Raw genomic sequence first — 27,098 nt, 5'->3', positions numbered from 1 at the left:
TTACTTCTAGTTTACAAGCTTGTAATTTACAGCAGGATTCTTACTGCTAATCCCACTGGCAGACCTTGCCTTTGCCCTACTGCATATTCTGATCCTTTTAATGAAGATTTAAAGGTCATCCTTTTCTTCCTGCTCTCAGATTTCCTTTTCAGTGCTGTTGCCTTCTTGCTTTGTGTTGACAAGACTCCACAAGAAGCATTCATTTTTAAAGGCAGTCATTAAGAGAAGTAAAGTGAAGTAAAACTAGTCCCAAGAGAAATTAAATTGGCAATTTATCATAATTTCTCCTTTACACTGCTTAAGCTTTTGCCCCATTTGTCTGGTTCCTTGCTATCTTGCCATTTTGGTTTTAATGCTCATTTTCCTCTACTTAACTAAGAGTTTGCCAGATAGCACTGGGGCCAATGATTTACCAGTATCCAGGTAGATGAGGGTGACCAGATCTTCTGAGTCCTGATTTCTTTCAGGGCTTAGCATGTCATAGGGCTGAAAACTTAGATGACCCTGAAGGATGGTAGACAAGGGCAGGAAATGCCCTCCTGTTTGCACTACTTTTCACAGGTGGCTTCTGACCACCTCTGTGGATCCTGGTGTGCCCTTTGCCTTGAGCACAGTTCAAGATTGCTGTCCTCAGGCTCTGAGGACCAACAGGTGCCTGTACAAGGACACAAGTAACATGGTACCTCATTGCCACAGCCAAGTCTGAACCTTCCCCAAACTCATAGAGCACTGTAGGAGCTAAAGATAAAACCCTTGGACCCTTTCTCTGTCCAAACAGCGAGCAGTGCTCTTTATCTCCACAGATATACTATCATTTTCATTTTGGGCCAGAAGCCCAAAGCCCAGTGGAGCAGTGACCTGTCCTGGGCTGCCCAGCACTGCTGTGAGCCCGATGTGAGCAGAGGGTGCATTTCAGGGGTCTGGGTTTGTGTAAGCCAACTCTTACACAGCCTTGTAGCTTGTGTCACTTCTGGGGCTTTTGGAACTGACACCTTTGTTGTGTGAGTTTTTAGTCTGATATTAGCCTGCCATTAAGAGGGGGATCAGCTGCAAAAGCAACATGAAATGAGATGGGGGAAGTCTCCTGGCTTGCTGTTCCCTGTGGAAGAACAGGTGTCCTGGCTAGCACTGGAGCTTGAGATAGAGCACAGCCAGAAAAGAAGGGAGTGAAAGGCAGGGGGCTCTTGCAACAAAGGAGGAGGCTGGAGCTTGTTCTTATATCTCTGTCCCCTCACTGCTCCCAGGCACAGAAAGGCAACCTGGATGTGGCTGTGTCCCCACCAGCCACTGGTGTGTGCTCTGGCTCTCCCTTTTGGCTCAGCCCTCTGATGCTGCTGGCTTCCTGGCGGTGGGCAGAAGGTGGTTCTGATGGTAGCCCGGGGGTGGATCAAGAGTGGGAGAGGGGAGGAGTCACTGATCCGTGCTAATAAATAAAAGGTCCCTCTTCTTCAGTCCACGGTCCAAGACGCCAGGAGAGCTGCCCCCTGGGACAAGAGCTGCAGACTGGCAGGGAAGCCACAGCTTAGTGAGTATGCAGGGACTGCCTTGCTTTTCCTGGACAGCTGCTTATTATTATTATTATTATTGCCTTCCTGGTTCTTCACCACTGTAAAATGTTAGGAGTGTTTGCTACAGCTTGTATAGTGTTGTGATTTTCCACTCCAGCTGCAGACACATCAGGGCTGCTTTTCTGATCTCTCCTTTATTTGTGAATCTACAGAGATTTCCCTGGCATGTGCAGATTTGTCTTAGCTCCTTTCTGTATTTCTAACCAAGGGATGCTGTGAGAAAGCAGAGGGATTGGGCTCACTGTGCTATGTTACCCCAGGGCAGCCCATTGTTGTTGAGTAGGGGAGATGTGTGCTGGGAAAGTGTGGAGTTCAGGGGGAGTAGAAAGGAGTACTTCTGCAAGAGGAAACATTCCCCGAAGGAGGTTTGTTGGGCTGTGTAGCTGGCATGTTCATTCATCCCTTGAAAAATGCACTGCCTCTGTGGTAAAAAATGAAACACTTGGGTTAAAGTGGTGTTTGTGGCTGTTCTCCTGTGGTTAATAGCAGGGTATGCTCCAGGCATTCTGGGACCAGAGTTCTCTGAAATGGGAGCAGAAAGCTCTGCTCTGGGTGAGGACAAATAAAGAGGGTTTGGCTGGAAAGCGTGCTGGAATTTACCACTGGGCAACTTCACTTTCATTCCAAAGTACACCCAGCATCTTCCTCTCTGTGCCCCTCTGCATTCCCACTGTGGTCCTCCAGCCTCTCCCTCATGCTTTCCTTTCTTAGCAGCTACTGTACAAGATATTTGGGAAATCTATAAAATTCACATTCAACAATTGGTCTAAAACTTCTAAGTTCTAAGAAATGAAAAGGATACCAGAGCAGAGAATTTCTTTAAAGAGACTGGAGTGGCAGAGCACAGAGTGGCAGCAGCAGAGTCTCAGTTCCCCTTTGACCTTATGTCTATAGCAAACTTATGGCTTTTCCCCAAGTTTTCCTCCTCATTTCAGGCTAAACACTGAACAGGCAAGAAGTGGATGTGTATGGGGGTACCTTGATGGTGCAGGACTGAGCTGCTCCCCACATGGGGTAGGGTAACAGGGATGAACAGCAATTATTTCTCTTTGGTCTGAAGTTGAAGTCCCTGGTCAGTTTTTCTTCCTGAGACAGGAAACTTCAGGAAAGTGTAGTAAGTTTGGCATTGAGAGAGTAAATTTCAGAGCCCAGAGTAATCTTTTTCCAGTGAATTTCACTCCTTGCTGATGAAGGGTTAGGCTCTGTCTACATGTCATTGGAGTTCTTGGCTGTGTTACCTTCAGTGTGGCTTCACGGATTGGCCTCTGAAGGTGACAGCAGTGACAACAGTGCAGTGGTTTGGGGAGAATGGTGTGCACCCAGAGTGCATTCACTTATATCCTGTCAGTGAGAAATCCTCATACCTACATATCCACGTAGACAAAACAGGCAGTAGTCACAACTTGGATGAGACATAAGAATAGTTCCTGTGCCCTAGGTTCATCCCCAGGCAGTGTGTGAGGTCTCAGCCCCATGACTGCCCCTGGGGGAGGGCTGGCAGGCAGTGGGTACCCACCCTCCTTCCCTACCTTGCCTCTAGCAAACTCTTTCCTTTTCACTCAGAAGGGATAGCCACTTCTGTAACTCCTTTTCTCTTTCACTGCTTTCTACTGTTCCAAGAGTTAGAGAGTGGAACACACGATGTTTTGTCCATCTCTGCTGCCCATGGTATTGGATCCAAAGTCTTTCAGGTGTTAAAAGGCAAGGTAATTCTCCCTGAGATGCTGGCCTTGAAGACTGATCCCAGATGAAATGCCTTACATTGACGTGTGCCCAGTGAGGCAAGGACTGCTAGTGCTGGACCAGAGAGGGAAATGTTTGCCTCTGACTCTACTAAGATGTTGTCCTTTGGGCTGTGAGACAAGTCTAGGGTCAGCACCACAGTGAGAGCCTTCAAAGGTAGAGTTCTGGGTGCTGCTGTCATCTCAATGCAAAAATTATGATCCCACCAGCAGAGGTATTATTTCAGGTTGCTGCTTGTCACTCCTGAAGCAATAAAGTAGGAGCTGAAAGGCGGCATCAGGGTTGTATTCCTCCTCTGGTAGCTGGCAGGCTGGCATCGCAGCAGAGGCCAGCTGGAGAGAGAGGCACTGAGTGAGACAGGCGTGTTTGAAGCCTCATGCTCTGTGTCTCCATTGGCAAAGCTGACAGAAGAGTTTGGGCTGGTTGTATCCAGACGGTATGATGACAGCAAAGAGAGCAGATCAGAGGAAAAATCAGAAAAACAAACATTTCTATTTGGGATCAACACACACCTCTGCCTTTGGGCCCCTGGCAGCCTGTGAAATTCCTTCCACTTGCCTAGGCCAGCTTTTCTGAGTGTGGAGTGCTAGTGATGTGTTTGCCTCTGGATTATGTTCTCCAGCCCTGAACTATGAGAGGAAGGGGGCATGCCCCTTCCTTCCCAAAACCCCATCCAGTCTGCTAATAGAGGATGTTTTGTAAGAGCTCCAAGAAGAGTGTGTACCAGCTAGCTGTCACCTTGCCCGGGCTCTTTCATGGGCTCCCTCCTAGCTCTGTTTTCATAATAAACATTCCACTGCTAATTTTGCAGTCAGCCCAGGATCCCCAGCTACCCTCAGTGAGCAGAGAGCAAAACACAGTGAGAAAGAAGAGTGAGAGGTTCCTCCCTGCACTGGCACAATGCGCACTCTCGTCATCCTCACGCTCCTGGCTGTCCTGGTGATGGCTGCCACTTGCTATGGTAGGTGACCTTTATTCCTGGGTAGAATGAAAACTCCAAACCTGCAGATGTTTATGGGTCTGTTCAGATGTTTGTTATTTAATTTTGTGTCTTATTTTTCCTTAACTTGATCTCTTGCCTGCTTTCCTGCCCTGGTATCAGATCCTCCTAGCCTTGGTCCAGAGCTGTTATCTCCAGTCACTGGAATTCATGCTCCAGGATGCTTCAACCCCTTTCTCTCTGTTCCAGCTTACTTCACTTCTTTTTTTCCCCTTTGTTGTCTGGACTATGATAAGAATGCTAATTCTTAATTATTCCCTGCTAATTGGAAGATTTCCCTTTTTCCTTTTGTAATATCATCCCCATTTTCCTATGAGGCACACAGTTCCATATTGGTGGAATTAGGATTCTGCTTCATGCAAGAGCCAAGTGCATTTCACTGTTCTAATCAATTCTCTAAGAACACATACAAGCTTTGAAGGTAAATTGGTATCCTGCCCACTGTAGTATCAGGAGCAGAAGGTGAGGAGCTAGGCTGGAGAATCAGGCTGGATGAGGAGCCTGAGTCTGGAAGCACTGCCTGAATCACCAGGTAGCTCTGTATTAAACTCCTGAGCACTTTAAACTCCTCATATAAATTCTAGGCCACACCACTAATCCCTTTCTCTTCCTTTTAAACATGGCTTAAAACCTGGCTTCTTTGATGTCTATATGTGTTCTATTGATCTGTGGTATATGAAATAGTAAATCCCATCAATACAGTGTCATAATACATGTTTCATTCTTTCTTTCCACAGAGTCCCATGAGAGCATGGAGTCCCATGAGTATCTCAGTAAGAGACTGTTTTACCCTTTTATTGAATTTGAAGAGTGCTACAGACATGTCCAAGATCATTTACTTGTACTCCTACTAGGGATAAAAATAGGTAGAACCACTGAGCCCAGGGAAATTGAATACACTGAATGATGGAGTTTTAGAATGAAAAGGAGGAGAGTTAAAAGAAGACTTCACATGTTTTGGCACAACCTCATACCACCATTTTGCATAGAATATAATGAGAATTGGAAAACAAAATTTGAAAACAGTGCTCAGGTCTCTGTTATGTGTACCAAAACCAGGTTAACTGACACTAGGAAAAGGACATTGCTCAAAAAACTCTGGGATGAGCATGGAAAGAGGTACTGTAGGAGCTATGTACAGAATTTTTTCTCCCCCAAGAACAAGGAGAGTCTTACTCTAAGCACCTTGGAAGCAGGCAGGGTGTGTGACTAGGAGGGATCCTTTGGCTGGTAGAGGGAGAGAGTGTCACAGGAAAAGCATGGAAAGGGTGGAGAGTCTCACTTTGGAGCAAGCAATATCCTGGAGAGGTTAGATAACAGGTGAATTGAAACTAAACAAGAAATTAGAACATCTGGAAGAAGAGCTTCACAAAGCAGATAGCCAGAAACACAAAGGCACATGTGGAAGCCAGATCTATGAAATCCACAGAGTCCTGAACTTTGCAACAGGCCTGTGATGTTTCTCAAAACAGTCAGAAGGGACTTTCAGGCTGTTCAGTCCAGAACTGCCACACAGACTTCTCAATGACTGTCTAACATTGTAGGCAGAGAGACTTACTCAGGTCCCTCCTGTGCACAATTTCACAATTCTTGTAGTTCTTCTGAGAGTGCTCAGATGTCCCATGGTCTGTGTAGCTTGGTGCTTACCTCCTCTGGGCCAAGCTCCACTCATTCAGAGGGGCTGTGGCAGCAAAAATCACAGTAACATTCCCCTGGGTGATTTGAATAACAGCAGAACAAGAGCAGCATGGGCACTTCTGTACAGGCTGCACCAGCCACTGAGAGAACCTGTACATGAACCAGCCAGGGGACAGAAGGGAGTATTAAAAGGCCCTGGATTTCACTGTACATGGGAGGGCAGACAAGGAGGCTGCTATAAAGAGAAAGCTAGCTTTTGTTGAGATCCAGTATTGAAAAAGTGCCATTCTAAATAACCCCTTGCCTTCTCAGATCCCTTCCTCAACAGGCGAAGGGCCAATGACTTCATCCAGGCTGACAGCAGACTAAGAGCCATCACTCAGGAGAGGTATGCCATGGGCTCAGCCTGCTGGGGCTGAGAGTGGGAGGAGATTCCTCCTTGCCAAGCACAGGCTGGTACCAGGGGTGGCAGCCATGGTGACTTGTGGGAGGCCTCAGTCCCTCTTTTAATGTGAGGTGCCATTTAAGTCCCCAGTGCCAGGAAAAGCATGAATTCAGATAACAGAATGGGTCCCTTGATTTGGAGACATGTCACATGCTGAGAAGACTGATTAATTTTTCTGCAGGAAGCACCAACAGAAGGCTAGAGAATGAGTGTGGGATGGTCCGAAAGAAGGCTCAGTTTGAAATCTTATTCTAGTCCTCAGATCTCATGCAGAACTTGCATGACCTTTTCTAAATCAAAGGGCCTCCTTGCCTCACTTATAAAATACAGAAATAACCAATTAATTGCCTTATTCAAGACTTATGAAAATAAAGACTAAAGCACAGAAATCATCTCTTAGCTAGGCATAAGGCAAACCTTCTCAGTACCAGGTCACGCCTTTGCAGAATATTTCAGGTCTTTTTTCTGTGTATATGTTTGGGAAAGAGGAGAAGAGCTGAAGAGAGCAGGCTGGGGAAAGCTGCAAAGAAAGGAACTTTCCTCAAGTTGAGGCAGGAGCCGTTCCCCTCTTCCCACCACTTTACTTAGCCCCTAAATAAGAGGTTGCCTGAGGAGACAAAACATTCCTGCTGTAGTCACATCACTTCCTGGGTGTGATAACCAGAAGCTGGCATGGTAAGAGCTCTGTAGCTGGATGATGGACTCTGATGGTTGATCCTTAATCCCAGTGGGGAGTTTTGGGGCAGGAAAGGGCTGTAGACAGATATTTGAGAGGACAGCGCTTACCCCTGTTCTCTGCTCCCTTTCCAGGATCAGGGAGAGCAGTAAGAAACAGTACGAGCATCAGCGGGAGCTCTGCGAGGATTACTACCCGTGTGAAATGTACGCGTACCGCCACGGCTACCCCGCTGCCTACAAGCACTATTTTGGGGGGAGGAGGAGGACTAAGTAAAGGATGGCCTGTCCCCACCCTGGGGCCTGGAGTCCAGGGTGTCCTCTCCAAAATTGCAATAGCTCTGAAACATACTCAGTTGCTTGTATCCTGTATGTTATCCTGCCTGCTGCTTCTCTCCCATGTAGCCATGGATTCCTACACTGTGTTAATTAGCGCTGGGCTGATGTAGCGGAGATCACAGAGAGTTCAGGATGTGGGTGTTTACTACAAAATAAATCTCTGGTTTGATACTATCTTCTCTTGACTCACAGTGTTTTTGGAAGGGGGAGTTTGCAATTTTCCATGAAGGAACTGAATACATTCTGTTGCAGATTATGGGGGAAAACATGTTTACCTTGCAAGCATACGGCTTTGGAAGAATCTATAATGTTCTTGCTCCAGGTTCTACAAGCAGCTTCTTTCAGAATTCACTCGACACTTTCAGCTCCCAGTCCTAAGACATCTAAAACCAGTGGGGTGTTCAGAATGGAGATGAACTTTTTTTAAATCAAATCTTTCCTTTGCTGGGGAAACAAAATCCAGAAGGCACCTATTTAATCTTAAAACAAAGTTAAGATTGGTGACAGAAAAAGCCTGTAAATTGCCTCTTGTTTATCCAGCTACCATCAGGTCCTGATGTTAGGTGCTCCTTTAGTGTGTGGTCCAGACTTGTATTTCCTTTTGCAATCCCCTTTCAAAACCCTTCCACTACTCTGGTAGTACTTGAAAGCTGCAGAAATCAAAACTCAAGATGGTAAATTAACAGAAAAAAGGAATCAAATGTTTGGGGTGAGGCCCAACTTTGTTCACATAGAACAATTTCATTTTACCTTCACAAATTATTTGAAATCAAAATGTGGCTTGAACCCTGTGCACAAGTTACTGAGCACCTCCTGGGCTTCTGAGGAGTGAGCATGGCTGCATTCTGCTCACCATCACCAGGGCCTGCCCCCAGACCAAAAGGCACCAGTGCTGACATGTCCAAGAATTCAGTGCTGCTCTGGGCTTGACAGCAGCTGCAGCAGCTGGGACACCCCTTGGTGTGGTTTGTGTGGGAGACATAGCATCTATCTCAGCTCAGCACAGCTGGTTTCAACATTCATATCTCCAGGCTTACACAGGCACCTGCAAATCATAGAAGTTGGAAAGACTGGTGGCATGCAGCCAAAGTCTATGATGTATAAAATAACAAATTGTTGACTAATCTGTGAAATTAAGTCTGGAGCCAAATCCACCTGGCCCGTTAGAAACACACATCTCCTTCCAAAACATGCTTCAAGGTTTTGCCAGCTTTGGAACTGAAATTTAGAAAGAAATGTGATGTATCTATTGAAAACACTTCTGATAGGAAACTCCACCCTGGCAGTTGCTAAAGTTTTGTCCAGAGCAAAAAGTGAGAGAGAAACAATTTTAAGGAAAAAACCTTTACAGATTAGGTATATTCACACACACTTGTTCTCTATGTTCTCAAGTAGGTGAATCTTGTGAAAACCAACTCACATATGCTAAAATCAACAAATCTGCAGTGTCTGGGTTTGACTTGACACTGTGACACCACCACAACAGGAGGCACAAGGTCTAGTGCTGTCTGGGTCTGTGTCCAGAAATATCCAGTGATTCCAATCCCCAGTTAACCAGTATAAATAATGAATAATACCAGAGATTTCTGTGGGATTTCATTAGTGTAAGCAACAACCAAACAGATTTAAGAAACTATATGCTGGTTAGAAAGCTTGGGAAAACATGGGAGGACAAATAAAGCTGTTTGGATTACTAGAATTGTACATTTATATATTTTTATTATTTCAAGTATTCAGCTGAAGCATAACTTTCCTAGGATACCTATTATTTTTAGATGTTTATTTACTTTTTTTACTGTTGTTCTTTTGCTGGAATAATATATATACAAGACCTTTTGCTGAATGTCATTAGTATATATATTCAGCTTTCCTGGACTGTAGAAAAGTTAACAGGGACAAAAGTTGGGGTTTATTTTAATCCTGAAAATTCTCTAACCTAACAGGCGGTTTTTCTAAAAATTGGGAAAATCCCCAATGGCTCTGATTTTCCTTTGGAGCTCCCTAAACTTTACTTCTTTAACCCTGAACATGGGTATGAGGACTGGATATGAAGTGGAGAAAGATTATGTCTCTGCTACCAGAAAGAATGAGCACACTAGATTTAAAAATAATAATAATAATAATAAAAAAGGAACAACTACTATAGCTTGATCACTTGGTCTATTCAGCCAGGAGGAAACCTCATAGGAGACCTCCTACAGCATCCTCCTAAGGAGCAGTGGAGGGGCAGCACTGATCTCTGCTCTCTGGTGATCAGTGATAGTACCCAAGGGAACAGCTGGAACTGTGTCAGGGGACATTTAGGTTGGATATCAGGAGAAGTTTCTTCACCCAGAGGGTGTTTGGGCACTGGAACAGGCTCCCCAGGGCAGTGGTCACAGCACCAAGCCTGACAGAGCTCAAGATTTTGGACAATGTTCCCAGGCACAGGGTGTAACTCTTGAGGTGTCCTGTGCAGGGCCAGGAGCTGCACTTGATGGTCCTTGAGGGTCCCTTCCAACTCAGCTTATTCTATGATTCAGTGGTTCCTATGCTGTTTGTAGGACGTGGCTTTGGTTACTTAGAGAGTGGGTTTGGGGAGTGTGGGATTATTGACAGACATAGCCTATGCAAGGCTCTTGGCATCCCAAGCAACTTTAGCCACTTGGGTCCTGAAGAATAAGATGCTTTTGGAGTCTAAATGTTTATTTGACTTTTAGACAAGAGAATCCAAAATAAAGCTTCTAAAATATGAAGATTTCCAGGAGGAAAATATAAAGATCTTCCCCCCAAACTAACTTCCAGAGTTCCTAAAAGCACAAAAATTTCTTCTCTCCAAAATGATTTGGTGAAACTGTGAAACAGACTGAAAAACTACTGTGTTTGCCCTGTGCAAGCTGATTTACAGGTTTCTTTGCCCTCAGGGTAATGAGTCAAGGTGGGGTGGAGGAAAAGGTCACCATTGTGTTCAGTCTCATTTGAGAAACTCCACATGAGGGAGCCCCATCAAGGGAAAAGAACTGCTCTACTTCAGTGTGTGCTGGTCTTTGCCCTGGCTTTCCAACATGACTGAATGACTTTCAAGTTTGTAAGAAAAATGGTTTTTTAAATCCAGTTGTTTTTCTTCAACACCCCCATTCAAAACTTCAGATAAAATCTCCTGGAAATGCCCTGAGCCATGAGATGGATGCCAAAATGACTGCCAGGACCCAGCATCTCCTGGCCCAAAGGACAGGCTTTGTTTTGGAGTGCAGACACAGGAACACAAGCCAGATCCCTGATCTCTCCAAGAAATCACAGGATATAAACTGCTGCCCAAAAGCAAGCCCCGGAGAACTTCAAAAACCTCCAGGAAAGCTCTGAGGTTAGGGAGACCAGCGCAGCCAAAGAAGACATGAGGAGTCTGCTGGCACTGCTGATCGTGACTCTGGCCCTGGCAGCACTCTGCTGCTGTGAGAAAGGTAAGGGGACATCTTCCCAGGAAGGCTCTCAGAGAGCTGCTGAACCCTGCAGATTGCTGTCAGCCTCCCTCCAGTCTGGGAGAGCTTTGGGGGGAGGAGATGCACCACCAGTCACTGCACGGCTTCAGATCTCTGTTGGAGAGAGTCATGGATGAGAGAGGACTTGGGAACAGAGATCCCCATCTTTTGCTGGGCATTGTATTCCACTGGTCAACACCCACTCAGCCCCATCTCAGTGGCATATTGAATTGCAGCAGAAAATTTGAACATTTTAATATGTTTAAGATTTCACCTGGTTTAGTGTTTAGTCTCCCTCTAAATGATGAGTGTCAATAAAACCATTTTGGGAGAAACAGACCTTCTATGTAAGGGGGTAGGTAGCTGGATCTGGCAAGTCAGTGGTGGGATTCAGTTACAGAAGAGGATGAATCACCATCATAGAAGTTCTCACAAGCAGACTCCTTTCTGTCTGTCTGTCTGTCTGTCTGTCTTCCAGATCCCAAAGAACCCTCAGGATCTCTCAGTGCTGACAGTGAGTATATCATTCTGATAGATGCTCAGCTCCATTTTCCTTTATCTCTCTTCTTTCTTCCCTTTGATAGGTTCAAAGGCTGATGAGAACCATGCTGAGTCCCTCTCTAACTCTTCCCTTTTTGCTCCCTAAATCAGCAGTCCCTGAGGTGCAGGAGCATGTCCAGCAAACAGAGCTCTTGGGAACAGTCTTAGGGCTATAAACTATCCTAAAGATCAATTTGACTTAGTGATGTCCTCAAAGTTTTTGCACTCAGGAAGGCAATGTATAACAGACAGCAAAAATAAGACTTCTAATTTTTAATAAATTTTTAATTTTTAATAAAATTCTGAGAGCAGAAGCTGCTCACATCAATGGGTTGTGACATCCCTGCCAAATCCTGCAACAAGTCCCTACTGTCAGGTCACCTGGGATGCTGGGATTTGCACACCTTGGGCTGTTCACAGCTTTTGCAGCAAGCTGATCCTGGCAGAAATCTGTATGGAAAATACTTTTTGTTCTCTCACATCTCTCCTTCCTCACACTTTAAAGGATAACATTGCTGCTGAGAAGCATGAAAGCTGGTATTTTTCCACTGAGCCAATACAAACACAGATTGGGAAAAAGAAAAAAAGAAAAGTAAATACTGTTCAGGGAAAGGTGGTAGTTTCTGACAACTCGTTAACTGGTAGTTTCTGTGCAGTCAGTATTTTGATCCAGACCAAACCTCAGTTTGCTAGAGATGGGATACCTCTCACCTCCAAAGAGAAACACAGACAAACACTCCATAATGATGAGGGAAGGGACAAACCTCACCATCTCCCCACAGGCAGAGGTCTTAGAACCCTTTTTCCCTTGGAGACAGCAACAATTTCCACACATTTCCATGCTGAAATGTGTGCTGGAGTGCAGCTGCCCGTGTTGCTGCTGTGCAGCACCTCTGCTGTTGCGGGACCATGTTTACTGACACTATTTTATACTCTTCACATTTCACAGAACTCTGTACATGTGAGCATTGGTATTTCTGTGTCTGCCTGTTGCTCATGGCTCTTTGGAGGTGCTTCAAGGTCTTCTGGTGGTATCCCACATCATTCTCAGTCTGTGTCAAGACACAGAAAGGAAGTCAGGACTAAAATTAGGGAGAGAGGGTGTCATCCTTCTAATTTTCTTCTTATTCATATTTTATGCCTTTAGCACATTTGCTGCAGACTCAGATTATGCTGTGTGATAAGGAAATGGAATTTATGGCAGAAAAAGCCCTTGCTTCGTGGAGATGTGAAGGCTGCAGTGAAGAGGGAGCTTTGGGTGTACAGTGGGATGAGGAGAGATGAACAGGCCCTTAGGATGCTTTGTGGCAGCAATTTGCTTGTGAAGAAAGCAGATTCTGGTTTTCAGAGGTTAGACTGGTCTGTGTGTTTCTCTGTGTGTTTCTCTAACCTGCTGTGCTCTCTCTTGGCAGGCATCAAGATTAAAAAAGAAGTTGCCAATGCCTTTGTGAAGAGGAGGAAGAGATCCAGCCCTTATGAATGGTAACAACTCAGGAGCTGGGCTGAGAGCTGGACTCAGAACCTGCTCTGAAGAGGGGGTGGGAAGGCCACAGGGCATGACAAGGCATTATTCTGTCATACAGCTATGTTATTGCCTTCATGTATTGAAGGAAAACGGCTGTAGGAGACATTCAGAGATGGAAAAATGGTTCTTTTTTATTAAAACTCATTTGAAGGCTCATTGCTGGACTCTTCCCAGGGAGAAAGACATCACTAACTGTGCTAACCATGGAGACAGTGGAGACATGTTAGAAGCTGCTCCAACCTGCAGGGTCCTCAGAACCAATTTTTAGGATAATGAGAATCACAGAGCCTTGGTCATTGCCTCTGGTTTCCCACAAAGGAAGCACAGCTTTGTTGCAGGAACAAGGCAAGATCAGATTGGCTGTTCTTTCTGAAGCTGTAGAAAATACATTTACTTGTGCAGAAAGTAGACACAAAGATTTGGAGAAATCCTAGCTATTTGAGACATTTCAGGTAATGCAAAGATATTCCTCATATATTTCCTGGAAGAGGTTGTTAACTCTTTCCAATACAGAAATAAAGTAATAATTCATAAGATACTGGTGGGATTTCAGAGATGGTGCGTACAGTCTTCAGGAAAGATTAACCAAACCTAGAAGATGAACTGAGAGTGACATCAAAGTGTACAGCTGAGACTAAAAAATTTTGGCTTTCTTAGACTGGCAAAAAAAGAAAAGAAAAAAAGCTACATGGGGATAGTGCTCCTGTCTACAACAGAAGTGAGGATAATTAGAGAAAAGTGTTTAAGCTAAAGGAAAATAATGGCTAGTGGGCAAAAATAAATGAAAGCAGGAAATAATATATAATTAAATAAATAAAAAATAATTCTTGGGTAGTTGGGGAATGAGATTGCAGGAAAAAAAATCCACCCCCAAATCCTTACAGATTCTGTGGTATCCTTGGCTGATAAAACCTCAGGAGCAATTGATTTAAGTTGCGTTCTATCCTGTATTTCCCAGCCTTGATCAAGTAGCCTGTCCCTGTGTGAGCAGGTGTTTAACTCAGCAGGACCAGTCCTCTGCAGGGTCACCTGGAGGATCACTTCTTTCAGAGCAGCCTCAGGCGTGTGAGCTGTCTCCAGCTGCACTGGCTGGAAGTGCAGGATGGGATCTCTGTCTGTCTCCTCCAGGTACTTTGAGCTCTACAAAAGCCCTCTGGAGCAGCAGCACGAGCGCTGTGAGAACTACCCCCCCTGTGACTACCTGGCTGACCAAGTAGGGTTTGCCTTGGCCTACAGCCGCTTCTTTGGGAGGTACTGAGGATGGGAACACTCCAAACCCCACAGCAGAGAAGGCTGGGGTTGGGAAGGAGGGAAGGAAAACATCTCGACTGGCATCTCCTTCTGCTGTCTCCCTGACCAGCTGGAACACCAAGGCAGGGATTATCCCACTTGTTGGGCTTCCATTAACTTTCTTCCTTTCATCAATCAAATCTCTCTTCAGACATCTTTTGTGGTATTTGGAGCTTCACCAGAATCTTCCTTCCTTCCACCTGAATCCCCAGCACATAATAGGTGAAAAATGGTGATTAGTTTCAACAAAACCACTGCATGCCTTAGAAACATCACTAGATCTCTTATCCTCTTCTGCAAAACACAGGAGGATTATGGAAGAGGAATGTCACAATGTGTGTAAATGTGGTGGATCAAACCCTGGGATGCTCAGTGTGAAGAAGGAAGAACACCTGTCTCCTGTTCCAATCAGCAGGAAAGTTCAGTATTGTCAGTAGTACAATCACATTAAATATGTATCACAGTAGGATCATTCTGTAAAGATAGAGTGTGCAAATACTCTTGCATAGATAGAAAGCTTCTGGTACACTCTCCTGATTGCTCTGTCATAAAGTTTGCCTGTATAGCAACAATAAATAAATCCCAAGAAGTGTGTTTAAGAAGTACTTTTAGATGAACCCTTGCATTTGTGTGCTGCTTTTCATGACTGTAAAAAAGACCTCGAATTCTCTTCGTTTTTCTGTTTTTTGTTTTTGTTTTTTTTTTTCCAACCAGCTTCTAGTGAAACTAAAAATACCCAGCAGAACAAAAAAAAAAAAAAAATCCTCTTCTCTTCTGTTGCTTTTGCATTTATGCTTGAAACTAAAAGCATCTAAACAGTTAAAATAAATTTTTAAAAGATAAGAAAAGAAAGCTATAAACAAGAATTAAAAAAAAAAAGAAAATTGGTTCAAGGATGGATTGAAATTTGGGCTGTGTTTTGTTTATTCAAGGCAATTGGTAGCTAAATATATATAAATAATGTATGTGTATTTTTATATACATATTGTCTTCCCTCTGCACCACTTCATTCTGTCCTCTGGAATTAATATTATACCTTAACTTTCTGCATAACCTTCATAATATACTCTGTCAGCTTTCCTTCCCTGAGAGGTGGATGGCAGATCACACCTCCAAGGACAGGGGCTGCTGATGCTCAGGAAACTGGCAGAGACCAAATCTCTCTGGTTACATGGAAGCTGGTGCAACCACCCTCAGCTGCTAATTGCAATAAATACTGCTTATGTACAGCAGGCTGGTGTGCTGCTTCTCTCTGTTCCTCTTTACCAGTGGTAAAAGAGATGCCTGGAAGACACAGCCTGCTTTTGTGAGCCCTGAGGAGCAGGAGCCCAGTGCATGAGGCTTCCTTCTCCCCTGTGTGAATCACAAATGATGGCACTGACATTAGCTCACAGGTTCAGCATTCTGTGACTCTGAGGGAGAGGAGGGCCAGGCTTTACCTGACTCACCATCTACCCAGATCAGCATTTCCCTGAAAAGCCTTGTCCTGGATAAGTCTGCAGGGATGGCTGCAGTGTGAGCCTTGCTTGGTGAGCTGCTGTGGCAATGCTGATCTTGGCCAAGGCCAAGACACTTAATAAATATTTCTTGTTCAAACACTACGATGGATTCCTCTATAGATAATAACTAATGGGGCTTCACTGCTCACAGAGGAACACTCCTCTGAATGCCTCTAGTAAAAATTAACAGTGCTTTATAGAAAACACTAAAATTTTTCTTGGAAAAATATTAGAGAGATCAGCAGAATCCTTATATCCAGTATACTAATAAAATTGATTTTTTTTTTTTTTAATGGTTTTGTTAGCACAAAAAGCTTCCTGTCTGTACTTGCATCTTTCTGTTAGTTTTGCATTTTTCTCTCCCTTTCAGTAAATATCGTTTTCAGGCAAAAAAAAAGTTACACCCAGAGGCCTCCATTATGTCATCTGCTCTGTGTCATCAGATGTCTTCATGGGCTGAAGTCATTATGACCTTTGGGGATCTGAGCACTCCGATCACGTTACAAATTTACTGCTGAAATGGAGAAATTCGATTTTCGCTCGGTCGATGCAGCGCTAAGCACCGCCACAAATCCTCTGCTGCCATCTTACGGCCATGGCGTTTGTTTTGTGTTTAATAATCACTTGGGCTGCTTCTGAAACGTTTGAAAATGCAAATCCCTTTCCTCCTGATTCCCTTCATACTAAACATTCACTCGCAGGCCAGAGGGGAAAGCCAGGGACATAACTAACAAAGGGATTATATGACGCTGAAATGACATTTTAGTGGGGGTGTTTATTGTGATTGCCAAGCTCCCACGGGAGTCTGTCTCAGTTTAGGTCTGTTTTATCTCTACACAAACAGAAGTGGAGTTGCCTCTGAATAAACTCGTGAGCTCTCCTGTGGACTCACTTTTAGCAGTCAAACAACAACTTTCTGAAATACAGCCCAAGATAACAGAGAAATTCCAGGATGGAGAAGCAGGGAGTCTGCACCCATCATTTTTTATGGCATTTCATGGCACCGTCTGTCACCAGGGACTGCAGATACTGTCAGCAGCAGCAACTGCTTTGAAAGGAGCCCGGAACGAGACCTTTATGTCACCTCCCACCCTATCTCAGCAGTATTTGGCAGATGCTCTGTCCCCAGAATGCAAGCAGCTTCACAAATGTCCCTTATCTCAGGGAATCACTCCATGTCTGGAGGTGCCTCCCTCACCCAGCCTGTCATTATCAGGCCATGGGACATGGGCTTCACTTTTGTGTAGTCAGAACCAAAGCCTGAACAGTTCTTGTCTCTTTTTCCATACAGAAGAGTTATCACAGGCCATGGGGCTCTGTGGGTGAATAACTCCCTACCAGTGTTTGGAAGGGTGTCTAGAAAGCAGCTGCCAGAGAAAGGTTTGTCTCAGCACAGAATCTGCATTTACACACTCATTTTGCCCGTGCCCAGGGCAAACAGTGCAACAAGGTGCCCCTGCAGTGGTGTAAGAGTGGGATTGGCAGCCCATGAGTACAAACCAGGGGTGATAAGGAGGAGCAGAGTTAGGTTATCGCTGCTTCCAGATGGCATCCAACCTACTCTGCATTTCTGTGTTAGCTTTATCAGAGTCAGTTTCTGTAAAAGGGCTTTTTAAACTCTTAGCCAGGGAGTAGTCACCCTGAAACATCGCTCCTCAGAAGTGCCTCATACTTCTCCACAGTTTTCACCCTTTTTGCAAGAACAACACCAAATACCTCGGAATTAAAAGAACCATCAAGGTGATGGGCACTCATGCCAGCTGAAGTTGGTGCAACCAGACACTTCCTTATGGATTTTGGGCACATTTCTACCAGCAAATTGTCTGCTTGGATTGATTAGTGACTTCTGAATTGCAGTGAGAATTTGGCGAATGATTGAAGAACAGCCACCAAAACCTGCGTGCAAATTACAAACTGGAGAATTTTCCAGGTCAGAGAAAAACAGAAAGAAACAGGTGCAAATTACCTTTCCTTAAAAAAAATGTTCTTTACAGTGTGTTGGGTGAACTCTGGGAAGCTGGTGACACTAGGCCTCCTGTTGCTGATCTCACAAATACTGATAAAAGAGGTAAATACTGCTCTTTATTTGAAGTGATGAAATTGTTTATGCCACGGAATTTTTTTTCCATTTGAAACAGGTTCTCTAAGGAGTTTTGGGTTCGATTTTAACTTTTCTGGTTTCAGTTCCATTTCTTACCTGTCTTAATTTGTTTTAGCTACTTGGTTGGAATTCTCCCCTTGTTTCCAGCCAGATGATTTAATAGAGTGTTTGTGAGTAGATATCATGAAATATTTCCTTTTTCAGTCTGTGTAAATCGACCAATGTTCCTGGAGATTCTAATGTAGCACATCCATATCAAATAAGAACTCTGTCATCCTGACTAGGATTTGCCTGTGGTGGTGTATAGACAACAACCTGAGGTTGCTCAGGAAGACCTTGCTAAAGATTTGCTACTGCCAATAATGACAAAGAGGCAAGGAAAGCTAGAGAAAAACTTGGCTTGCATCCACAAAGATCCACAAGACATTCACACCTCTGATGCTAATCTTCGTTTGCTTTTGTGTTTCAGGCTATATCCCCCACCCTGATGGACATGGCTCTGCATTCCTTTGATGACCAGTATCTGGGGTGCAGACAGGAGATGATGAAAGAACTGGAGCAAGGAGACTATTTTCAAAAGGAAATAGCTGCCAACAAGGACTACTTTGATCTCTGGAAGAGGGCTCAGAAGGCTTTGCTGAAGAGCCCTGCAGGACTCCTGAGAGAGATGCGTGACAGCCACGCCACAGTCCTCATGGCTTACACCATGAACTCCTCCCTGCACTCGCAGCTGAACTGGGCCACATCCACAGCAGGAATCTCTCCAGAGCACTACAGACACAAGTTCAGTTTTAAGTATTTCCACTTCTACCTAACGACTGCTATCCAGATACTGAAGGGATGGCAGAGCAGCATGGGGGAACAGAAGTGCTACCAGGTGCACAGGGGGGTAAAGGACTCATATATTGAGGCCAAGGTAGGCAGCAGGGTGAGATTTGGACATTTCACTTCTACCTCTCGCCTCAGGAATGAAGCCCAGAAGTTTGGAAATGAAACTTTGTTCACAGTCACCACTTGCCTGGGAGCAGCTTTGCAAGGCTTTTCTTACCACCCATCTGAGAAGGAAGTCCTCATTCCCCCTTATGAGATATTTCTTGTCAAAAGCTTCTTTCAGACCCAGCAGGGTAACCGTGTGCAGCTGCATTCTGTGGGGAACTGCAGCAAGTACCAGTGCCAGCTGCTGGAAGGTATTGTATATGCATTATATGTATTGCATATGTATATACATGTATGTATATATTACATGTTTATATGTCTATATATGTGTGTATAAATTATATATATATATATATATATATATATATATGTATAAATGTATATATGTATACATTATATGTATTGTCTCATGCCAGAAGGGCACAGTTTGGTCTCCACTGCCCCAGGCAGTGCTACTAGGGCCAAACCAGTACCTTGCCTGCTGTGTTTTTTTATGAGAACCACAAGACCCAGCTTTTACCTGCTTGCTGTGAAACCTGGGGCAACCCCACAGCTCAGCAAACATGAATCAACAGCAGGTCTCGAGGTTCTTTGAGACCCCATTTATCCCATGTGTTGTTGCAAGGATGCTGTAGGACTCACGCCTTTGGGTCCCCAGCGTTCTTACTGCAACAGTGGGTGAGATTTCTTTGAACCAAGTAACTCATGCTGGTGCCTTGCAATGCTGCTACACTTCAAGCCTCAGGAGTATTCCAGGCTTTGGTGCACTACTATTCTGGCAAGCTACTGCTTCTACACTTATCATGGGCAAGCTGAGAGAAGTGTAAACAAAGCTACTTTAGCAGTGACCTCTCCCATGAGGCAGAAGGAGAAAAGGTATCCTTTGACAAAGAACTGGCTGAATTTCCTGGTTACACAGAGAACTCTATGCTGGAATACCTCATGGGGCTTGTTCCACATCCCTGCCTTTCTATGAGTCTACCAACACAGAAACTCAGGACTCTAGGTTTTGTCTCTCTGTACAGTAGAGTATCAATTCAATCTTTGAGCTCAAACAGTCATTTAAGAATGAGGGTTTGTGCCTCCAAAGCCAAAATAATAGATAGAGTTGGGCAAAGGTTGTGTTAGTAAAAGCAAAAAGCTTTGGGCAGTGAATAGATGTCTAAATGACTGCTCCCTTTACTTTCTTTCAGCTTCAAGAAGCAAGAACAGTGGTTACAGTGCACTCGCCTCTGCCATTCTCCCTAGTGTGCTTGGAGTTTCCCTGTGCTTGGCCCACAGTCTCTGATTCTCTGGCTGCATCCAGAAATGTGCCCTTGAATAGCAGGCAAGAAGCCTCTGGAGTTCCAGCTGCTACAGAAAGTTCAATCTTCCCTTTGCTTTCAGCTGCAACTCTCCAGCTGAGACTGGAACATTCATCAAAACAGACATTCCCTGGACCCATTCAGGTAGGAAGGAAGTTACCTATGGCCTTTCTGAAAACTAGATCAGGGATAACCTTCACTGTAGATAGCTTTGTCCTGAGGCATTCAGGAAAGAAGGGACACAGGGACTTTGGATTCCTTCCAGATCTCTTAATACCTTTATTTTTAGTGAGAAAGTGTCTGTCTGTGGGATGTGGAAGGCAGCATGGCAGTAACTGGGTAACTGGGCAGCTGTGCATATCCCTTGAGTGCAGGGATAGTTAGTCCAAGATGTGCATCAAGGAGTTGGATTTTTGTATTGGTTGAAGAGACAGACAAGTACATTGAGTTGTGCAGATTCTGGCAGGCCCTGAACAGCCTTTCTTTGCCACCCTTAAAAACAAGATGGACTAACATTTCTTTAAAACCTGAAATCAGTTTACAGAATATGACACAAAGGCAGTTTCCAGCCTGATCAATTCAATTCAGTTCAATATCACACAAAGTATTTCAGGACTACATGGTGCTCTCTGTGGAAAACACTCAGCAGTCACATTTCTAGAAATATAGCAGTTAAATAATTTAGTGCTCTCTTTCAGCTTGTGTTCTCATGCCCACAGCTCCAACAACAAGAGAGTTTGGCACCCTGATTGTGTTCATTGGGGTTGAATGCAGCAGCTCAGCTTTCAGGGGCAAAAACATCAGCAATTGCAGAGTACTCATTTTATGTTTCATCTTATACTTTCATCTGAGAAATCAACCATCCTCTATAGTGGAAGCAGTATTCCTGGTGAGACCCTTGTGGGCTGAAGGTCTATCTTTCTAAGGATAAGAGCATGAAAAATGTCTAGCTTGGTTGAAGGCATTTGTACAAGCTCATCTTTTGGGAACAAAACCTGTTTCCACTGTCTGCGGTGTCTATTTTTCAGTTTATGAGGGATCATTCAATTTTTCTTCTGTAATTTGCAGGTGTACAGAAGCAGTAATTGCAAAAATTTATAATGCAAGCATTAATGTTTATATTTATAAGAACAGAAATTTATAAATCCCACTAAAAATAGTCTTGATCTATTTGAATTAGAAGTGCTGTCCTACACCTTTTATGTTCTGGGGACAGCAAGTAACACCATTCCCTTTCAGCCATGGCTGTAGGTGCCTCTGCTGCAGGCAGGAGGGATTGGTGCTGTGCACATTCTCTCCAGGAACAGAAGGCCTTTGTAGGATCTTATAATTGGAAACTAGCATTAAGAAAACTGAATTCTTGTACAATTGGAAAGAAGGGGAGAGGAGGAAGAAAATGAGATGAATCTGGGTAAACATCACACAATAGAATTAATGACAGGCAGGCAGGCAGGCACAGGATGCAGCTGGAGCCCAGCCTCCAATCCCTAACTCATCACATGCTGCTGGAAAACACCAGGCCAGCAGAGGGGAAAGAGGCTGAAGTTACTGTGTGTGTTATCCCATACACATTCCAACAGGAGCATTCAGACCAAATCAGGTAGGCAGTGAAAATGTTTAATTAGAAAAGTTTCTGCAGGAAATCTGGAGCTGGAGAAATACAGAAATATATGTGGTCTGCCTAATTTTAGAAGGAAAATATGAAATGCTAGTATTAATGTGAAGTGTAAGAAGTAATTTTAGCATTAGGAGATATAGAATCCAGAGCAGCTATAAGAAGCTGAAATAATCATATGTAAAGAACAGATTGTAAAAGTCTCCACAGCTGTCTAGTATGTAAAATGTTTGTTGAAGCTTATCCCTTATAAAACAATTTGTCTTCTCAGTTTTTACCAATAAGGGAAAGAAATGAATTTAAAACAAAACACCACTGGAGAGGAAAGGTTTTAGTATCATATTGAGTCAGAGGGCAAGCCAGGAACATCCCTGAGGCAGGACTGATATAAATCATAGCCTGAATTATCATGGCTTTATATTTCCATAAAATCACAAACCTTTACTGTATATGTATTTTGTTCCCTACAGTTTGTATAATAAAATGTGTTAAAGAGTTTATTGTCTTGGCAGATATTAAAAAGAAAAAAAAATATTGGGGGGGAAAAAACTTCTTTTCAGACTGGCTTGTATTTCAACACGGAGATTAAAAGTTGGCAGGGGATTGTGGAAATCATTCTGGTTTTCTACTGTGACCTTGTGGGGGAGGGTGTGTTTAGTAAAATACAGCTGGGTCAGTGTCAGATGATTTGCAGCTAACAAATAGTGCAAGAACTACAAAGGACCAAAATGGCACAAAGGTATCTTTCCAAGAAGAAAAATCTGAGTAGTCCCCTACATTTGTAGCTCTAGCTCTGATATGCATGCACCAACAGCAAGAAGAGGTTTATCTTAGAAAAATGCAAAGCACTGCACAAAATTTGCCCAGATTTGCAATAAGAGAATATAAAAAGTGCCAACAAAGAAAGAAGGCATCCTACTCATTCATAGTTTGCCCCCATAGCAAAGATGTTTGCATTTAAGTTGAATAATGCTAAAACATTTTCACTTTGCAGCTGGTAATAGGTTAAAGGGAAGTGACAGTGTTGATTACAGAATCTTATTTATGAGGACTAACTCCATGATCACTGTTAACTCAGTCCCTTTGGACTCTCTGTGTTGGCATGCAGTTTATGAAGAAATAAATATCTGGGAAGGAAATACAGTGAGAGATGGGTGTGATACAAGTTAGGATGGGGTTATTTTAGAAAATTTTACTATTCACTATGAATTCCCAAGGATAAGTACAGATTGCTTACATAGCAACATTTTTTCTTGAATGTTAGAAGAAAAAAGCTATATTGGCATAAAATACCCTTTTTGTGACACAAACCATATCCACCAACCATCATGGCTGCTGAAAAATTGGATGCCACTAAATGGAAAAAATCAGCAATACAAAAGAGTGCCTGGAACAACCCTTTAATTTTTAAGCCACGTCTTTAATTTTGCTCATTAGATGAGATTGTTCCATTTTTTAGTGAACTAGTTCAGCTTCTATCATCTTCAGTTTCCAAGGTTCAATTTCAATCTTCAGTTGCCAATGACCCACATCTATTTTACCAATCTGCTCATTACACATTTGTTAGCTAATTTTGTTGCTCTGAGCATATCCAGATATTTAAAATCCTTTTCCAATCATTTGGCAAGGATCCAAAACAAGAATTAAGATTTCTACATTTCCAGGCTATGCCTTGGGATGTGACCTTCTCAGTATGAAAAGAACCAATGGGGCTGAGACAAAGCACATTTCACTGCACTTTAAGGGCTGTGGTTTTGGGTGTTAAACAGAGTAAAAAATTTCTTTTCTCTCTTGAGGTAGCTTATTTCTGAAGAATGGCATTGAGTGACCTCCTTTACCCAGATAATCCCAAGAGAAAGCAAGAACTGATTCATCTGCATCAGGAATTGCTTGACTGTATGTCCACCAATTTCCATGCAACAAACGAGCTGGTTGGAGTGCTGAATGAACACCTGGGCTGTTCCATTGCCCCCATCAAGATGCGAGAGAGCAGTACAGTCAAGGAAAACTGTGAGATTATCATTCAAGTGATGAGTGAGATTCAGCATCAGGTGCAGAAGATTGATAGTGACATGAAGGAAAAGCTCGAGCCAGTGCTGTACCAGAAGCTGTATGATATCAAAGAGCCTGAGCTGGAGAAAATTGCAATAGCCCAGAGAGTCTTTTCCATTATTTTTGGAGAAGCAACTGCAACAGCTGCAATGGTAGCTATCAAACTTCTTGGCTCCAATCATTTAACTCTCACTGCGAGCAAGCTCATCGGTCTCCTTGCACAGATTGGGGCATCTGTTCTTGGGGGAGTTAGTATTACCATTATTGGGCTTGGCCTGGAAATGATTCTCCATGCCATCCTGGGAGCTGTGGAGAGGAGTCAGCTTCTGACAGCTGTGAGAAGCTATGAGAAGCACCTGGCTGAGTTCAAAGCAGCCTCAGAGAAGTACCAGCGTGCCATACATGAAGTAACTTCTTTGGTGAGACAGCAAGCTCAGTAAATGAAGCTGGAGTTCTCTCTTCTGTGACAGCAGCTGCAGCAGCTATGCCTGCAGAAATATTTTTGATTCATTATGACAAATGAACTACTGATGGCTTTTTATTTTCATATTTGTGGCAGCAGAACAAGGAAAGTAACAGTTCAGGAAATTGGCACTGAAATATATTAATAAAGAACTGGTTTACAGGTGTTTTGGGGGGAGGAACAATGTTTCAAATACTTTGCACTTTTCCTTAAGCTTATTTTCTGGAAAGCATTATAGAATGAACTATAATTCATACTAGAGATAGTAATACAGTCTGCTGGTAATGGTGAGTAGGTGTGTTTCTATATCAAATATGACAAAACAATGGGAGCAAACAATTTCAACAAGGCAATTCATGCCAGCACCTGGAGGCTTTAAGAAGAACCTAAGGTTGCTAAACTCTTAGTATGGATTAGTGCTAAATCTGATAGATGAATTCCCTGCTCATTACAAGGACTAGCTGAAGCATATTTAACTGCTATTTCCTGCCCTCCTAAGGAGCCAGCCAGAGATCTTCTTTAAATAAACTCCAATCCCAGTAGATTGGCAGGTAAGAGAAGCCTGGACCTACATGCAAACACACACCACCTTGCTCCACAACTGAGAGAAACCAGCTGCATTCCAGGTGTGCCTGGCCATGAATAACCCCTTATGCTTCTAATGCTCTGCTCCTGCCAACACACCTGTAAGAATTTCTGTGCCAAGTTGCTCTTTTGTTGATTGGAGTGGGATTATACACATGCACAAATGCCTGTAGGATTGCAGCCCTATTGATGAACTAAAGTTATTTCCAAGTGCTTTACCCAATCCCACCAACGCAGGACTGCCAAGAATGTGCTCAGATCCTGCATTTCATAATATGCTACCAACTGTCCTTATTTTTCAGATTTTAAAACCAAAGCTGGAAGCAAGAACATTATTTGTATTGTCTTGCTCTGATTTGCTGTGGATTGTTTTTTCTTGATCTTAGAAAAAAAGGTAATTTAAGAATTAATAAAAATGTACATGAGTATTGGAAGATCTCTCTTTTCTATACTTGTTTTCTTTGCTTTTTTTTTTTTTTTTGTCTGAAAACCAATCTTAAACCAAATAATAAGGAAGTATTAAAAGCTTCATTATACATGCAATCAACAGTTTTTTAAAATCCTGATAGACCAATCTAGTAGGGTTGTGCATAGGTTCCCTTTTAGTACCTGCTTCCCCCATACTAAAATCATGTCTAAATTCATACATGTTTGCTAATATTCAATATTAGCAATCTTAATTATTAATAACTAGAAAGTGCTATGAAATAAAGAGATGGTTGAGATTCACAACCTTTCCATTTTAGGGTTTGAGGGGTTTGTTATGTTGAATTTTTATTCTCCTCCACTTCTGTTCTCACTTTAATATTTTCTGACTCCTCTTCCCTTTTATGCATGAAAGCCACTAGGTGGCAATGAAACTGCTGGTACTCAACAGCTCTGCCAGGTCAGCAGGGAGAAAGCCCAGGGTTCAGAAGCATAGATGGGACTGAGAAACTGGGACCAGCTGCAGACTGGGCTAAGTGAGTCAGGAAAGGCACCTCAGTGGTGGCAAAAAGAACTGCCTTGCCTACACATGTGGTGGATGACGTGGTGACCCGAGGCATCATTTCTCCAAGATGTAACATCTCCTGTCTCCTGACACAAGTGGCACTCAGTTTAGAGGTATTTGTGTAGAGGCAAGAGACTGGCAATCAGCAGAACAGCAGTATCTGTGTGTTAGAGAGGTAGGAGTTCCTGGCTCCTGTTTTCTATGTGCAAATGTACACTCTAGGAATTAAAACCAGCTCTTTGATAGATTGCCAATCACTGCTGTATGATAAAAGTGGAGTCAAATAAAAATAAATCTCTTGTATTTTTCAAGGAATTTGCCCACACATTCTTGAATGCAAATGCAAAGCAGTGTCAAGGGAAGGGGGGATGCAGTGAGGAACACAGAGATATAAAAATGCTACTCACCTCTAGGTATATCCTGATGGACTTAAAGGAAAGCAGGTTTCCCCATAATGGATTTAATTCCTGCTCTCTCTAATCCTCTGGTCTTATGTTTAGTGCTCCAAAGATACCATAACCAGTCTGTTGATGTTTCCCCTCTAGACTCCTCCAAGCTACCTCTCAGTGTGACAGAAGTACCAGGTGAAAAATGTGAGAGGACTATTGTCCTCCAAATCAGCTGACAGTGCTGGGAGAAAGCAGTCAGGGCTGAGGCAGTGCCACTGTCCCTCCTGAGCCCAGTGTTGCTGGGACAGAAGATTCCAAGCCTGGTGAGATGCAGCTGATCTTCAAAGACTCAGCCATCCCCCTCTGCAGTGACATGGCACCTGACAGGGATGGGTATGGCCACAGCTTTCCAGTGCATCCTCTGCAGCATTCAGCCTTTGCTAAAGTTGTTGTTTAGAACAAAGGATTAAGATTAAAACTGTGATATATGTGTTCCAAATAAGAACAGCCTCAAAAAACTGCAAACCTGTCCAAACCACTCTGAGCTGCTTCCCAACCTATGTGGAAAAACAGTATAGTTTCAACCAAAATCTGCCTGGCTGAATGACAAGAATAACACAAAAACATGCCAAAGAGGCACAGGGTGATGGATGCTGTGCATGTGCTTAGAAAGATTCCTTAGGCACTGAGAGCTCCTGATACCTTGGCTCTGAGGATGCTCCTTGACTTTGTGCAGTTTGTGACTAAATGCTGGCATTAATAGCTTATAGTCTTTTACCCATCCTGCAATGATCCTTACAAATTAGCTGAGTCTCCATTACTTGCAAAACTCTAACAAACTGTGTATGTTCACCAGGAGCAGGGAGTCTAGAAATCCTGCCCAGAGATGTGACCACCTCTGCTCCCAGACACCACCTGTGCAGAGAAAAACTTCCTTCCCAC

At 43.4% G+C, this 27,098-nt stretch overlaps 4 protein-coding genes across 5 annotated transcripts; all 4 read left to right on the top strand.

Moving 5' to 3' along the window:
- The first annotated feature begins 1,243 nt into the window (after positions 1-1,243).
- On the top strand, positions 1,244-7,582 carry MGP (matrix Gla protein). 2 transcript variants are annotated; one of them, XM_056516469.1, is made up of 6 exons: positions 1,244-1,359; positions 1,453-1,525; positions 4,123-4,272; positions 5,049-5,084; positions 6,262-6,337; positions 7,205-7,582. In XM_056516469.1, the coding sequence occupies exons 3-6, from the start codon at positions 4,212-4,214 to the stop codon at positions 7,344-7,346; spliced, it is 315 nt and encodes a 104-aa protein (XP_056372444.1). In that variant the 5' UTR covers positions 1,244-1,359; positions 1,453-1,525; positions 4,123-4,211; the 3' UTR covers positions 7,347-7,582. The 2 variants fall into 2 exon arrangements, with proteins under 2 accessions (XP_056372444.1, XP_056372443.1); XM_056516468.1 differs by lacking the exon at positions 1,244-1,359 and having other exon boundaries at positions 1,436-1,525.
- Positions 7,583-10,639: 3,057 nt separating this feature from the next.
- On the top strand, positions 10,640-15,453 carry LOC130267140 (osteocalcin-like). Its single transcript, XM_056516476.1, has 4 exons — positions 10,640-10,848; positions 11,345-11,380; positions 12,819-12,888; positions 14,060-15,453. Exons 1-4 carry the CDS (start codon positions 10,782-10,784, stop codon positions 14,187-14,189), a joined length of 303 nt encoding a protein of 100 aa, XP_056372451.1. The 5' UTR covers positions 10,640-10,781; the 3' UTR covers positions 14,190-15,453.
- Positions 15,454-17,319: 1,866 nt separating this feature from the next.
- ART4 (ADP-ribosyltransferase 4 (inactive) (Dombrock blood group)) lies at positions 17,320-25,208 on the top strand. The gene is made up of 4 exons (XM_056516427.1): positions 17,320-17,788; positions 18,291-19,008; positions 19,951-20,205; positions 23,477-25,208. Exons 1-3 carry the CDS (start codon positions 17,702-17,704, stop codon positions 20,043-20,045), a joined length of 900 nt encoding a protein of 299 aa, XP_056372402.1. The 5' UTR covers positions 17,320-17,701; the 3' UTR covers positions 20,046-20,205; positions 23,477-25,208.
- SMCO3 (single-pass membrane protein with coiled-coil domains 3) lies at positions 23,491-24,168 on the top strand. Its single transcript, XM_056516434.1, has one exon. The coding sequence runs from the start codon at positions 23,491-23,493 to the stop codon at positions 24,166-24,168; it is 678 nt and encodes a 225-aa protein (XP_056372409.1).
- Positions 25,209-27,098: the final 1,890 nt, after the last annotated feature.

Source organism: Oenanthe melanoleuca, chromosome 1A, assembly GCF_029582105.1.
Source record: "Oenanthe melanoleuca isolate GR-GAL-2019-014 chromosome 1A, OMel1.0, whole genome shotgun sequence".
Lineage (NCBI taxonomy): Eukaryota > Metazoa > Chordata > Aves > Passeriformes > Muscicapidae > Oenanthe > Oenanthe melanoleuca.
The sequence above is the reverse complement of the archived record's forward strand: the minus strand, read 5'-3'. Positions and strand labels throughout refer to the sequence as shown.

Bases quoted from the DNA above. Each gene is read 5' to 3' on its own strand.
- LOC130267140 (XM_056516476.1), top strand. From the start codon at position 10,782: ATGAGGAGTCTGCTGGCACTGCTGATCGTGACTCTGGCCCTGGCAGCA. The intron at 10,849-11,344 runs GTAAGGGGACAT...TCTGTCTTCCAG, and splicing joins ACTCTGCTGCTGTGAGAAAG to ATCCCAAAGAACCCTCAGGA. The intron at 12,889-14,059 runs GTAACAACTCAG...TGTCTCCTCCAG, and splicing joins AGATCCAGCCCTTATGAATG to GTACTTTGAGCTCTACAAAA.
- ART4 (XM_056516427.1), top strand. From the start codon at position 17,702: ATGTTCTTTACAGTGTGTTGGGTGAACTCTGGGAAGCTGGTGACACTA. The intron at 17,789-18,290 runs GTAAATACTGCT...TTTGTGTTTCAG, and splicing joins CACAAATACTGATAAAAGAG to GCTATATCCCCCACCCTGAT. The intron at 19,009-19,950 runs GTATTGTATATG...ACTTTCTTTCAG, and splicing joins CCAGTGCCAGCTGCTGGAAG to CTTCAAGAAGCAAGAACAGT.
- SMCO3 (XM_056516434.1), top strand. From the start codon at position 23,491: ATGGCATTGAGTGACCTCCTTTACCCAGATAATCCCAAGAGAAAGCAA.
- MGP (XM_056516469.1), top strand. From the start codon at position 4,212: ATGCGCACTCTCGTCATCCTCACGCTCCTGGCTGTCCTGGTGATGGCT. The intron at 4,273-5,048 runs GTAGGTGACCTT...TTCTTTCCACAG, and splicing joins GATGGCTGCCACTTGCTATG to AGTCCCATGAGAGCATGGAG. The intron at 5,085-6,261 runs GTAAGAGACTGT...TTGCCTTCTCAG, and splicing joins GGAGTCCCATGAGTATCTCA to ATCCCTTCCTCAACAGGCGA.